General features: G+C 51.0%; 2 protein-coding genes across 4 annotated transcripts in view; both read left to right on the forward strand.

Annotated features, from left to right (window-relative positions):
- The window catches only part of FSTL4 (follistatin like 4), a 412,553-nt gene that overhangs the window by 356,756 nt on the left and 41,807 nt on the right, over nt 1-13,990 (forward strand). For all 3 annotated transcript variants that reach the window (XM_050792758.1, XM_050792761.1, XM_050792760.1), the window contains exon 7: nt 1,457-1,623. In XM_050792758.1, the coding sequence (XP_050648715.1) occupies nt 1,457-1,623 (167 nt within the window). The remainder of the gene's footprint in view (nt 1-1,456; nt 1,624-13,990) is intronic.
- ZCCHC10 (zinc finger CCHC-type containing 10) overlaps nt 1-13,990 on the forward strand; it is a 399,316-nt gene that overhangs the window by 141,841 nt on the left and 243,485 nt on the right. The gene's annotated exons all lie outside the window — the stretch shown is intronic.

A 13,990-nucleotide genomic window follows, 5' to 3' on the forward strand; every position in this document is an offset into this window, starting at 1 on the left:
TATGCCAGTTGCATCTGCATCCATCACTCGGTGCTTATCTTTCCTTGAGGGTTCCTTCACCGTGAGTCGCATTTTTCCTGAGTGTGATTGTCCCCTCCCCACTGGCCTGTTGGCTCTTTTACTTCTTTATTTCATTTTCTCCGTTTCTCATCCATCCATCCAACAGCACTGATGAAGCACCTAGCGTATCTGGTTCATCGTTGTGAGCCCAGGGCGGGGCCCCTCAGCATCTGTGGAGGAGGGAGGGCTTGCTGCTCAGGGTCTGACCTCAGGGCCCTGCTTTCAATTCAGCTGCGCTGCTGTGCCTTGCACCTGCGGCTGTTTTCCCTCCCTCTTCCCTCTCCCAGGGCAAGAGGGTGTGAGCACAGATGTGCTGCTGCGGGGCTGCTGCTGCCTGGCCACAGCTCACAAGCATCCCGCAGAACGACAGAGCTCAGCTCCCAACTCTGCTTTGCTCCAGTTCAGGGGGATGTATCTGTTGGGGTCCCCCAGGTCCCAATAGAGTAGTAAGCATGAATAGGGAATAGACAAAATAGTACCCACTGCTCCCAGAGCCAGCCTGCCTCCTGCAGCTCATGCCCCCTCTGGCTATTGCCCCAGCCTCCCTGAGTGCACAGATTTGGGAGAAGAGCAAAAACGAGCCAGTCCCATCAGTGGCCTCTGACTCTCCCCTAAAGCCCATCCCATTTGGTCATTTGAGCAGCCTGAGTTTGATTAATTTTTTCATAAATCCTGAGAATTTCAAAAAACTTGTGATTGCAGAGAAATATCTTAGATTCTTACCATTTGCCTGAAGAATGATCAGTCCTAATGCCAGTTATCAAGTGCAAAATGGCGAGGACTAATAATTTCTGCAGCCTGAAGTATGCTTCAGAAAATTAAAAGCTACAGTGCATGGTCACAGAACAGAAATCCAAATCCAAAGTTCAGCGAGTCCTCAGACAGAAACAAACCAAAGATCAGCCAGTTCATTCCCCAGATTTCAGACAGCGCAACCTTTAAAAGTGACGCCAGATGGATGAGAAACCTGTTGGCTCACTCAGCAGACCTTGTCTGCGCTTAGCAAGGCCCAGACTCCAGTAGTCCAGGGGAGCTGTGAGCAGGATGCCGCACCCCTTCCCCCCTGGTCTCTCTGTTTGGTGGGCCCCCTGGCCTTAGCAGCCCACATTCTTGGCTTGACACAAATCTATGGCTCAGATTGTCCCCTGCACATTTACTATGGTTCTTGACCTGTTTGGACTCACACAGCCTCTTGGGCATTTGACCTAAGTCTTGGCTCATCGCCCAGCAAAAGTGTCTATCTCTACATTTAGTCAGCACATTGTAAACAATTTTCAGGGAGCCGTGGAGCCCTTCTGGGCCCCTTCCACCCAGGAAATTCATGGCTATTCACCTTGAGTTGAGACTCCACTCCCTGGGCCTGCACCTGACCGTGCCTCCTCCTTTCCCTCTGCAGAAGTGGTTCAGCTCAGCCTCGCCCCCGAGGACAGGGTCAGTGTGACCACAGTGACCGTGGGGCTGAGCACAGTGCTGACCTGCGCCGTCCGTGGAGACCTGAGGCCACCAATCATCTGGAAGCGCAACGGGCTCATCCTGAACTTCCTGGACTTGGAAGACATCAATGTAAGTCACTTGGAATGCACTCTGAGCTCAAGCGCACCTCCCTGGGAGAGTACACTGGGTAAGATGCCACAGGCAGTGGCAGGGCCGGAGAGTTTTAGTTTAACATCCCGTGTTTGGTGCTTTTCTAGCCCGTTGTCAGCTTGGCAGTATCAGAAAATCCAAGTCCCACCACAGCAGAAAATAGATGGATGGTGGCCATCAGCCTTGTAGCTATGTCTGGCTAAGGAAGAGAAGAGGGATGCGATGGGCAGGACAGGAGGCCTCTGAACGGGGCTGCATTAGCAAAGGCCTGGAGGTGACCCTGAGAATGGGCTGTGTGGGCCCGCTCACAGGGCTTAGAGGGATGGACCACAGGCCAGCAGAGAGTGCAGCAGGCTCCACAGCTGAGAGAACAGCGGGCTGGGTTACCTTAGGAGGAGGTTCTGGGCCCTAATGCTGGGTAGGCTGCAGACAGCTGCATGCAGGGAAGGGGTGGTCCTTGTGGAGGGCAGAGGTGAGCCACTGGGCTGGGTTGGCTGGAGGACAAGTCCCAGGTGCCAGATGAGAAGGTGGAGGGAAACCAGGTCAGGCCAGAGGGGACCTACCTTGGGGACGTTCGTTGCTGGGTGAGGGGACAAGGGTGTGATGAGTTAAGTGGTGCTGTGTGGAAGAAAGCAGCTGAGCTCATGCAGCCTAGCGTGGCCATCAGGGGGTACTTTTGTGCTCTAAGGAACCAGGCAGCCTCCGTTGGGGTCCCAGCATTACCCACGTCAGCTTTGTGACTTTGAGTAATTTCTTAACCTGCTGATCCTCAATGAATTAATCTATAAGAAAAACATTAGCAATACTTCCCTTCTATTGGACTTAAAGAAGTGGCATAATTCAAGGATATTTATTGGTCCAGGTTTGGCACAAGAGGTGACGTGGCTTCCCAGAAGTTCATGTGAGAAGACAGAGTGATGTCACCCATGTAGTGAGCTGCCAGGACAGCTGACAGGTCTTGGGTTACAGTAACAGGTATATAATTTTCAGGCAGAAGAGAGGGCAGCCCTAGCCTTGTTGGCACAGGACAGGGCAGCTGGTCCACAGTGGGATGCTTGCCCAGAGAAGAAAGACCCGTGGGATGAATGGTCAGTTCCTGCTAACATCTCGAAGGTGGTGGGGTAGGGGCTGGGGCAAAGGGAGCTGACCTGGGCTGTGCGACCCCATGAGTTGGACTAGCACAAGGTGCACCTCAACAGATCAATCTGGGCCCCTTGGATGGAACCCCATTCCAGCCATCAAACCTGCCCCACCATGGAGAGAGAGCCGCCACGGGAGGGAGCCGCCACATGAGGGAGCTCCTTATCCCAAGCGGCATATGCAAGCTCAAGCAGGGACTGGGTCAGCAATGCTGCTAGCCACAAGAGGGCAGCTAAACCCAGTGACCTTGAAGGTCCCTTCCAACTCTGAGACTTGTGGGGAGAGAGACCCAGCATGAAATGCTGCAGGAACCACCAAAGTTAGTCGTCTCCTACTCTGTAGGCCCCTTCAGCTACACCCTGGGGATCATGGGGGAAGCAGATGGAAAGAGGGGACCACTCTGGAGGTCCCACCCCGGGCAGCGCTGCCAGGGAGTGCCCTTTCCCTACCCTCGTCACACTGGATGGGATGGTTTCCTTGTGATTTCCCACCACAGTGAACATAGCCAGTATCCTATACAGCTTTGAGTGTCAACGCAGCACAATCCTGGTGGGTGCTTGCTGGACAGATGCTGGATGGGCAGAACCCTTCATTTTCTGGGCCTGCGATGGCGAGGGCTTGTCTGAGAACTTAACAAGAAAGAGCAGTGTCCTGTCTGTAAAGACTGGACTGTGTTGGGGTGCATGTTTGTGAGTGTGATATCCTCCACTGTACCTGCTCACAAGGTACAGTGCCAGCTTTTAAACATGTTTGGCCAGTAAAGATTGATCAGTACTGAGACAGGTCCACCTGTGTCTGTGGGAGCATTTCATGTGCATTACTTGGTGCTCCATTGAAAGACATCAGAAATAAAAGCAGAGGCAAGACTCCACTTAATGTACTTGCCATCAGTTAATTAAATTACTTTGAGTGGTTTGCCCCTCCCTCAAACATGCCTCCAGCACCAACTCAATTGCATTTCTACTTTTCACAATAAGGTTAGCAATTTGGGTAACTGTGGGTGCAACCAGAGATGAATGGCCCCTTGTTACCTCCCAGGAAACACTTGCTGCTCGTGGTTGAGTCAGTAGCCCGCAAATAGGCAGGGCCCAGTGCCTCTCAGAACCCCTACGCGAGGGAGCAGGGTAGCGCCAGCCCCGCAGGGGTCCAAGCCCGATGTGTACAAACACACAAAACACACGCACACCTCCCCTACCTGAGGGAAGGAGGCAGCACAGCTTGCTAGTGAAGGGCATGAGCCTGGGATCTGCCACTTACTAGGTAGAACCTTGGAAAGTTACTAGTCTAGTAACCTTGACTGCTCTAAGCTCCAGTTTCCCCTTCTGTGAAATGGGGATAAATAATAGAACCAGCCTCATAGGGTTCCAGTGAGGATTAAATGAGAATATGCATGTAAGGCTCTTCACATATGGTATTCTATAAATGCTAACTATTATCACTGTCATTATCATTATTACTATTGTTGCTATCATTCATATTATTCCTGCTGCTGCTAAATAGCATTCTCAGCATCTTGCAGCCTGAGTCCCGACCAAGCAGCCAGCAACAGCTGGGTGAGGCTCCCCGGTCAGGCAGATAGGACCTTGGCATGCCCCCGCTGCTGGCAGTGGGGACTGAAGTCTCACTGTCCACGTCAGCCTTGATTCACCCAGGGAGAGAGGCACTGACCCGCCACCTCCAGCAAATCCAGAGCAGCTTTGGGTGAGCTGTTAGACTTCTCTGAGCCTGTGGAGAAAAAGCATGATGTCCTCCTTACATGGGTGTTTTTAGGCTGAAGTGTGTCAAGGACCCAGCTCAGTGCCTGGCACACAAGAGGTGCTCCTAAGCAGTAGCCCCACTCGGGACGGTGCGGAAAGCAACCCTTGCAAGAAATCAGGCTGAAGAGGGCTAGAGCCAGGTCATCGGGATTCACTTGCATTTTCGAAGCAAGAATTAGTCAGGGGAGAACAGCCCAGGACTGCAACACTGATGCAGCAAAGATTCTGGGGTTGATGAGGCTCCCAGAGTCCCTCGGCCTGAGGTGTCTCAGCGACCGATGAAATACGGTCACCTGCATTGTAATCAGTGGTGATGCCCAAACACGCCTGCACAGGGGGAAGCTGATTGGCCTTCAAAACCCAAGGCAGGGAGATCACAGAGCACGAAGGAGTGTGGGCCTCCTGTCTTTGTCGTTTGTGTGAGACATCTTGATTGGCAACAAAATATTAATCACTTTTTCACTACTCTCTTAATGAGAAGCTTTCGTGAGCAACAAAATATTAATTTGTCTTGTCTTATCTGTTAAGAATTCTGTTAATGAATTCAGTCACAGAGCTATTATAGAATGCCATTCTAATGACACATGTAATTAAACTTTTCTGACTTGCAAACATCAAGCATGCCTTGAGCATCAGAATAATATTTGATCAGAAAGTAAATGTACCCCTCTCGCCTGGAGCCAAGTAAGAAGGAGCCAGTCAGATTCTGCAGCGAGCAATGTTGCTCTCAGAAGCACTTATGAGTCACCCAATCGCGTGTGGCCCATCCAGGTGGCGTACATGCGGAGTCATCATTTGGGTTGACTCACTTGCTAAGTGCCTGAGAGTCACAAGCTCCGTACCAGAGTATAGAACAAAGACACTGTTCGCAGCCTCCAGGGAGGCGAGGTATCTGCTAACAACTGTTCTGGGGGCCACAGAAATGGAGCCCTTCTGAATGGGGCTTCAGGAGACAGGAATAAGTGAGTAAGAAAGAAGTGTATAGGGACAGATTGGGGCTAGAACATAAAGGTCCTTGAATGTTAACATTAAGAGTCTTAGCAATTGCCCTGTGGGCAGTGGGGAAGCACAGATGCTTGATGGGGGAGTGACATGGTCAGATGTGTGTGCTGCAAGAGTCTGGAGCGCCTTTTCCAGCCTTTTGCATCCAAGAGGGAGTTCAAATAACAGAGGGCCCAGAAGTGAGGGGAGCCTTGTTGATGTTTTCCGAATCTTCCTTCTCTGTAACTTCCCCAGCAGCACACTGGAGTGCAGCAGTGCCCCAGAGTCCGCCTGGCTTCCACCCAAGGCTCCCCTGATAGAGCCTTGGCTCCATTGGGCTCAGTTCATGATGTCTTCACTTTGCTTTTTTTTTTTTTTTTTTTTAAGACAGTAGGGTCTCTCTCTGTCACCCAGACTGGAGCACAGTGGCATGCTCCTGGCTCACTGTAGCCTCGACCTCCAGAGCTCAAGCAATCCTCCCACCTCAGCCTCCAGAGTAGCTGGGACCACAGGCATGCACCACCACACCTGGCTAATTTTTTTATTTTTTTGTAGAGAGGGCTGTTGCTATGTTGCCCAGGCTGGCCTCGAACTCCTGAGCTCAAGTGATCCTCCTGCCTCGACCTCCCAAAGTGCTGGGACTACAGGTGTGAGCCACCATACCTGGCCTTTGCCTTCTTAAGGTTGTCAGGAAGTTCAGCCTGGGCCTGGACCTGGTATGTCTCCTAAGGACACCTGAGCCACTGCCTTGCAGGAGGCTTCAGCTTTACCCCCCAGCTTGCAGGAGGGAAAACAAGTCCACCACTGAGCCGAGGCTAGAATTATGGACGAATCATGTAAGGCCCCCAAAGACAGGTGCTCCCCAGCAGTTCAGCAGCCCAGGGCACACGCTGCAGCCCCTCATGGCAGTGACTCTCTGGATTATGACGCCGCCTTCTGTTTGTCTGATGAGAAATCAATAGTGTCTGCTCACGCTCATGTTCCCCAGAGCTAACAAGTGCAGCCTGTAATTTGTTTACTTCCTGGCCGACTGTGGGTTTCGTTACTGAAGCAGCTGTGTGTCTGGATATGCTTCTGACCTGGCCCTGTGCCCCCGCTCAGCTCAGTCCTTGAGGAGGCACAGCCCACTGCCCCTACCTCAGAAGCTAAGCGGAGGGGTGGCCACCAGCAGCACCCTGTGCTCTGCATGACCTGGGCCTGGGCCTGGCTGCCCCCAGGAGTGTGTCTGGTAGAAGGGGAGCCTTCACCCCTGGCTCCTGTTGTGGAGCCCCCACAGGAGACCCTTCCCTGGTGAGCTTCCCCTGCAGCCCCTGTCTCCTGGGGACTCAGGTCCAGGCTTTGGGGGCTGGGGTGAGACCCATCTCAGAAGCAGATCCACACGTTCCCTCCCTGCTCTGGCCCCCATTCTAGGTATTGGGAAATACCATTCTAGGTATTGGGGTTGGGAAGGATGGGGTGCTGCCTCACTTTCTGCAGAAGCAGAACATGCAAACCCATTCTGGGCCTCAGCCCTCTGCTGCTCTGACCACCCAGCCTGCACAGCGGCCACTCAGGGAGGGGTGAAGTGACTGTCCCCAAACCTAGTCTGCATGTCCTGCCTCAACAATGTCACTCGCCCTTTGTCTCATAACTGTCTTCCTCACTGTCCCTTATGATCCTGAGGGCCAGGGAACAGGAACTGGCAGAAATAGGGACAGGGCATCTCAAAAGTCACAGGTAATGGCTGATGGGCTGAACCATCACAAGTGTTGTTGCCAGTGTTGTTATCATTCATACACAGCGCAGGCTCCGTGCCGGTCAGGCCATAAGCATCACCTCATCCCATACCCCTGCGCCATGAGGCACATGAGGTTAAGTCATTCAGAGGAGTAGAGAACTTGTCTGTGGGCCTACAGCCGCCTACATGCCTTGGCCCAGAGCTCTCTGGGTTCCTTGCTTGTGGGACATACTACCTAGCCCCCAGCAATTCCAAGTCTTTGCTGTGGGGCTGTCTGTAGTTCCCAGGCCCCAGTGGAATGTATCAAATTGGATATGGGTCCCTGTGTGTGGAGCTCCTATTCTTACTGGCTGCTGGCCTCTGGCCCCAGCAAGGAAGGAAGCAACGTGCTCTGAGACCAGCACGTGGAATTGTTTAGCAAGGATATTCTGAGGGGGAGAAAACATTTTTCTATTGTATTCTTTAAAAAAAGAAAGAGAAAAAACAAAAAGGCCTACAACAAACTTGGTATATTTTAAATGACTTGAAAGAGCCACTCTTTTTTGTTTTGGATTTGTTTTTTGTTTTTTTTTCCACTGAGTCTCGCTATTTGGGGCTTTCAAATGTTGGCAGGCAGAGTACGGTGATAAAAGCAGAAAAACAAAACCTATTAGAAGAAAGTATTTGTGGCAGTGTTTGAAGGATGTGTTAAAAAAGGTTCACTTTTCTCCCCCTACCTAAATGGTATAAAACCAGGAACAAATAATTCTAATGAAGCGTATACTCTCAGCTAGCTCTTCTTTGGAAGTGAGTTATTAAAAAGACCAAAAGAAAATGATTTAGGAGCTCATGACTCATTTAATTTTTATTGTCTTTATATGAACCAGTCATGAATTCATTGTAAAAAGATGAGAGGCGTTTGATTAGCATGGAGAGCTGTTTGCACCACGATAGACAGTGGTTGTAGGCTCTGCATTAAAATAATCTCATTAAACGCTTGGGTACATTTTGTTTTAAAATCTTAGAAAACACTACACTTGAAGCACTTAAAGGCTTTGACCAATTCTCTGTAGCATGTGACAAAAACATCTGAACATCCAGTTCTTTTGAGTATTGAATGAGTTCAAACCATTGAGAGTGTTGTCCAGAGCTCTCCAAGATATGAGGGCCGGGGCCTGTGGTACTCCAGCCTGTGGAACTTGTGGGGTGACTCTGCCCCGCCAAGTGTCTCCTCTGGCCTTTGCTTTCTCAGTGCCTCTTTTGAGGTCCTCTTTCCCCTTTTAGGGGAAAGCCTTATGGGAAGCCCTGGCCTCAGGGCTTGACTTGTACTCAGTGACCACTTCCGGCCCCATCTCCAAGGTACAGGGTCCTTCAGGAAGGTTCTGATTCCACTTCTATACCCTGAGTGCAGAGCCCAGGAACTCCCCACAGAGTCTCTTCCTCACTGCCTCCCTACAGAGGCCCAGCCAATGAAGGAGGCCGATTGGTGCCTCTCTTGGCCACTACAGATTGGAGACCACCCCTCCAAGGTGGGGTGCACTCTCCGCACTGAGCAAGGACAAGGGAGCCACCAGGAGGTCCTGCAGCCCCTGAGCCATGCCCAAGCACTGCTCTTCCTCCCCTTCCCCAGCCCCATGCAGCGGAGCTCACATTCAGCCTGTTTCAGGTTTTGTCTACAGCAAACAAGACTGCAGTAAACATCCTTACACACACCTCTTTGCACATGTGTGTAAGTTGACATGTAAGATAAGTTCTTGGAAGTGGTGCATTTTCAGTTTTGATGGATTTTGCCAAATCTCCCTCCAAAATAGCTGCACCAGTCCACGCCCTCTCCAACAACGTGTGAGAGTTTTGAACACCATGTCAGGAGAAAATTTCTAACTGAAAGTCGTCTTGGTCCCTGAAATGAGCCGTAGAAGGAAATTTACTTAAATCCTCTCTGGAGTGTCTCAAGGTCAGGAATCAGCTGTCATGGCTGTGAGTGTGGTCCAGGTTAGAGTCAGGAGCTGGAACCCTTGGTAAAGACTGCTCAGCCTGGGTCCCCATGATCCAAGGGTCCCCAGGAAGAGGGTTGCAGGTTTTCCAAAGGAAAGCAGTAGGTGTGAGGTGGTCTGGAACTTCAGATGACTGCTGCAGTGCAGTCTAGAACCTGAGTCCCTTCCCGCCCCAGCTGGGGATGCCAGGCTAATTAGCCAAGGAGCCAAAGCCCCATTCAAGGGCTCAGGCCTGCACCTCACCAGAGGGCCCCTTAGCTGCCACCCCTACTACATAACACTCTGGAGTCCTGGCAGGTCAAGAGGTATTTGCCCTCTGGCCTCTAAGGGTTGACAAGTGGAGGGTTCAGAGCAATGTCTGTGGCATGAGCCTTCTGTTGCAGGTGCCTGGGCACCTGTGTATACCCAGATAATCAGGTTTGTCCCTCTATGCAATTCCAGCACACATACCACTAGGTCAGAACTTCCCCATTTGAGTTTTTGAGCCAACTGAAGTTGGCTCTTCCACAGAAGACGCCCTCAATTCTGACATAGACGAAGTCAGGTTGTTCCCAAAACCACCCTAGGGTTCAACAGTTTGCTGGAAAAACTCACAAACTCATTGTAAGTGTTATACTCACAGTTAAAGTTTAATACAGCAAACAGAGTACAGATTAAAGTCAGCCAAGTGACAAAGCCCACAGGGTAGAGCCCAGGAGGGCTCTGAACGTGGAACCTCTGTTCTCTCCCAGTGGAGTCATAGACACGTCACTGTCATGGCGTCAGTTTCCCAGAGAAGCTCACCCAGGCCTCGGTGTCCAAAGTTTTTGCTGGAGCTCATTCAAATACTGCCCACGTGGCTGCCCCCTTGTCCCCAGCCCCTCCAGAGGCAGAACTGATACTACCTGGCCCAAAGACCCCAGGCAAATAAAGAGACCCCTATGAGGCATGACATTCCAGAGCCTAGAGATTGCCTCCCTGTAGCCAAAGAGGGCAAGGCCAGACCTCCCTGGGTAATATGAATTCTTCACTATTCTTCCTCTCAGGGCTCCCCAGAAGGTAGCATGCTAGGCTAACACACCTCCCTGAAGTCAGCAAATATTCATTGAGCTCCAGTTACGCACAGGAACCATATGACATGCTGAGGATAATACAGTCATGCACAAAGAGATGAGTCATCCTCAAGAGATGAGGGCCTCCCCTTTGGCACCCACGGTCAGAAGGAGAGACTGACCGCACACACCAGAGGACACCCAAGTCAGCCAGGGACCACACATGCCCTGAGCCTTGGAGGAACGAGGTGCTCTCCCCACAGTGGCTTCTCTCATGCCTCCAACTCCCTCTTCCAGACCTGAACCTGGGAACGGGCAGGAGGACAGGCCACTCCGAGTTGTTCACACTGAATGCAGCTGCCCACAACAGCCCTCTTCCAGGGGGCTCAGTCAGCTACTTAGAGATTGCTCCAAGTTGCAGAGACTTCTTTTTCTTGAGAGGACTCTGAGAAAGAGGATGGTTCTTCAGGTCTTTGCAGGATGGCAAGTCTGTCCTATGACGGGCTGGAAGGAAGTGAATGGCGCTGTAACCTCAGTGTTGGTCACGGAGGTCAGCACTAGAGAGCCAATGTGTTGGTATGTGTGTGCACTCATGCATGTCCATCATGTGTGCCATGTATCCATGTAGATGTCTGAGTGTGCTCCCTCCCCCATGTGTGCGTTCACATGTACTGCCTGTGTCCATGTGGATGCCTGTGTGTGCTCACCCACATGTGCATGCTGTCCTGGCTTGGTCTGGATAAGGGCCAGGCAAGTCTAGATGTGTTTGAGGAATGGCCATCACCAAGGCACTGCATGTCACTCTGTGTTTAGGTTCGCTGCATTCGACTGTGCGGTGAGATGCTACAGTTAGTGGCATTCTAGCAGCCAGAATTGAAGGATTGTGGGGGAAGAGAACCCCCCCTTTACTCCCTCCTCCCACAAAGAGAGCCAGGGGTGCTCCTGAGGAGGGCAACCTTGGAAAAGCTCTGAATAATTGTTTCTAAACTGAGTCTGAACTTGTAACATTGACAGCATCATTAACCTAAACTCTAATATCACTCTGGAGTCCTTGCGTTGAACATTTAGTCACTAAATATTCAGTATTGATGGCTCATTTCCATATTGCTTATACCTGACTCCCATGGATCACTGTGACAACATCCCCCATCTCATCTCTGTTTAACTATTGTTTAATACTTAAGTCTCATTTAATTGTGTTCTTTATTAAGGGCAGATACTTAGAAAATTGCTTTTTAAGAGGCGAGAACCATGTCTTTAAAATCATCTCTTTCCCAAAAAACAGATATGCATCAATACAAAGAATAGTCTAATCTGACATCTGTTTATTTCTGTAAGGAACCTTGATTTTGCTAATACAGTTCTATGCATCAGAGCAAAAAAAAAAAAAAAAAGCTATCCATAAAGAGACAAGTACAGAGATGCAATCAAGCGTTGATAGCAGTATTCAGATGTATCTCAAAGAACATTCAGGAGAGGAAGGATTGCAGGCTTAGTTTTATGTAGCTTCTTATAAATCAATTGTTAAAGTAATTTTCTCACATTCAATGAGGTAAATTTGATTTCTGTAGCCGGTATTCATATCCAGAAAACAATATGCACTTTGTTCTGTCATTATATGATGCCCATCATTTTCACCCAGAGATGTTATTTTACTTATTACAGAGTCAGCTTCTCCCCCGTGCTGAAGCCACAGGCAGGTGATGCTTAGGTGCTCACAGAAGAGCCATAACACACCCAGCAGCCCCTCAAGTCCTCCAAGAGCTGACACACACCCCTTAGCACCTGAGTGATTGCCCAAGAGTTAAGTGTCTGCTCCTGGGGAGCAGGGATTTGTACTTGGTAAGCAAGAAAAAAACAGACGGCGAGGTTAAATGACTATGTTGGAGGCACAGCACAAGTCATCAGTAGAGGGTGGGAATCCATGTGTGATAGGCTTTTCCAGCTCTTCCTGCTGCTCTGAGCTTTGGTCAATTCCAGCGTGCCCCAGCCTGAGGAGCGCAAAGGAGCCTCGAGTTCTCCCGAGGGCTGCAGGATGGAGAAGGGGACAAGTGAGGAAGTGGGGACGAGACTTGAGACCAGTGCTCTGCTCTTCCCACCAGCTGCCTCATTTTGAGCCTGTGTGGCTGGGTAATATTTGAGTGGATGGGAAGGCAGGTGGGCACCTCGGCTGTCAAACTGAAAGAATCCCCACAGAAAGCCTAGCTCAGTGCCCTGTGCAGTCCACTCGACAGCTATTTTTTGAGGGCCCACTGTGCACCAGGACTGTGCCACGCACACAGGGCACAAGCCTCCCTGCCCTCCTCTGCAGAGCTCACATTCTGCAAGCGAAGACAGACAGCAAACGAGGTAAGTACAGAAAGCAGCAGGCGGCACAGCAGTGGGTCCACAGGAGGTGCCAAGCAGGGTGTGGGGCAGAGGTTAGGCTCCAGAGATGGGGCTGCCAGACAAGGTTGGAGCAGACTTGCAGGAGAGGGAGACAGACAGACGGCCCGGGAGGAGGGGAGCATGCCTGGCACCCTAGAGCAACAGCAAGGGGAGCGTGCGAGCGGACAGGGTCTGAGAGGGGCTGGCCCCCAGCAAACAAGGCTCTGAGTATGAGGGGCATGATGCATCTGCCTCAGGGCAGAGGCTGCGGGCCGGAAGCCGGGGTCCCTAGCATCCCCCAGGAAGGTGGCGACGGGCCAGAGCAGGAACCGTGGAGGTGGTGGGAGAAGACCCCACTCTGAATGAATCTGCAAGGAGAGCCTAGTGTCTCAGCCCCTGGGGAACTGGGCTTTTGTTTTGTTTTCTGGATTGGGGTTTTCAGGGTTTTTTTCCTGACGATTAAATACATACAAGGTGATGTGTAAGTTCCCAGCACACGGTAACCTCTGAAGACCATATGTTGGTATTAATGAGTATCATACTGAGGCTGATAGCTGGGAACAGTGGCCTTGAGGCAGCCCTCGGAGCCCAGGGCCCATCTCAACCTGAGGAATGTAGTGGTGCTGATGACTAAGCAACATCATACAGGTGGTGATGAGGGCAGGGCCTGCCAGGGCCTGAGACCAGCTTCAAGGGCCGTCATGAGAAGGGGCTATGGGTGTGAAGGCTCAGGAAGGCAGTTTGGAGGGAAAATGCCAGCACGTTCACAGCGCCAGGCTCCCTGCAAGCAGTTCTGGTTTTTGCCCTCTGGGATGGTGTCTACCCTGGGACCCGCCAACTGGGGCGCTGAGGAGTTTCCAAGCCCTGCCACCCCTTTCCCTTTGAAATGGCTGTACCATCGCAGGATGCCATCCCACCACTGAGACTCCAAGCTAAAGAGATTTTCCTCCAGACTTAGGTATTGACACAGGAAACAGCTTAGACTAGAAATATGTCGGCCCCAGAACTGACTAGTCATTAACTTTTCATAAGCAACTCAGGTATGAACCTTTTATCACTCTGTTATGATGCAGGACAAATCAGCTATCTGGTGTTTTATTTTATTATGGAGGCTTCCGCAGAATGGTAGGAAAGGGCTCTTTGAAGCAGAGCAATGTTTCACAGCAAACTCTCAGGGTTCCCGCAGGCCTCTGCAACATTTTACTTCTTTGGGAGCACTGCTAGGAGTTTTTCTCCTGACTATTGCAAGCAGGCTGCGTGTGCCCACCGTCTACCTTCCTGCCTTTGCCCTACCCCAAGCTTCACTCTGGGCCGGCACCCCTTCATCTGGCTAATTAGCTAGAAAGTGTCTTTTGTTTTTTTGTTTTTTGTTTTTTGTTT

This window comes from Macaca thibetana, chromosome 6 (genome assembly GCF_024542745.1).
Source record: "Macaca thibetana thibetana isolate TM-01 chromosome 6, ASM2454274v1, whole genome shotgun sequence".
Lineage (NCBI taxonomy): Eukaryota > Metazoa > Chordata > Mammalia > Primates > Cercopithecidae > Macaca > Macaca thibetana.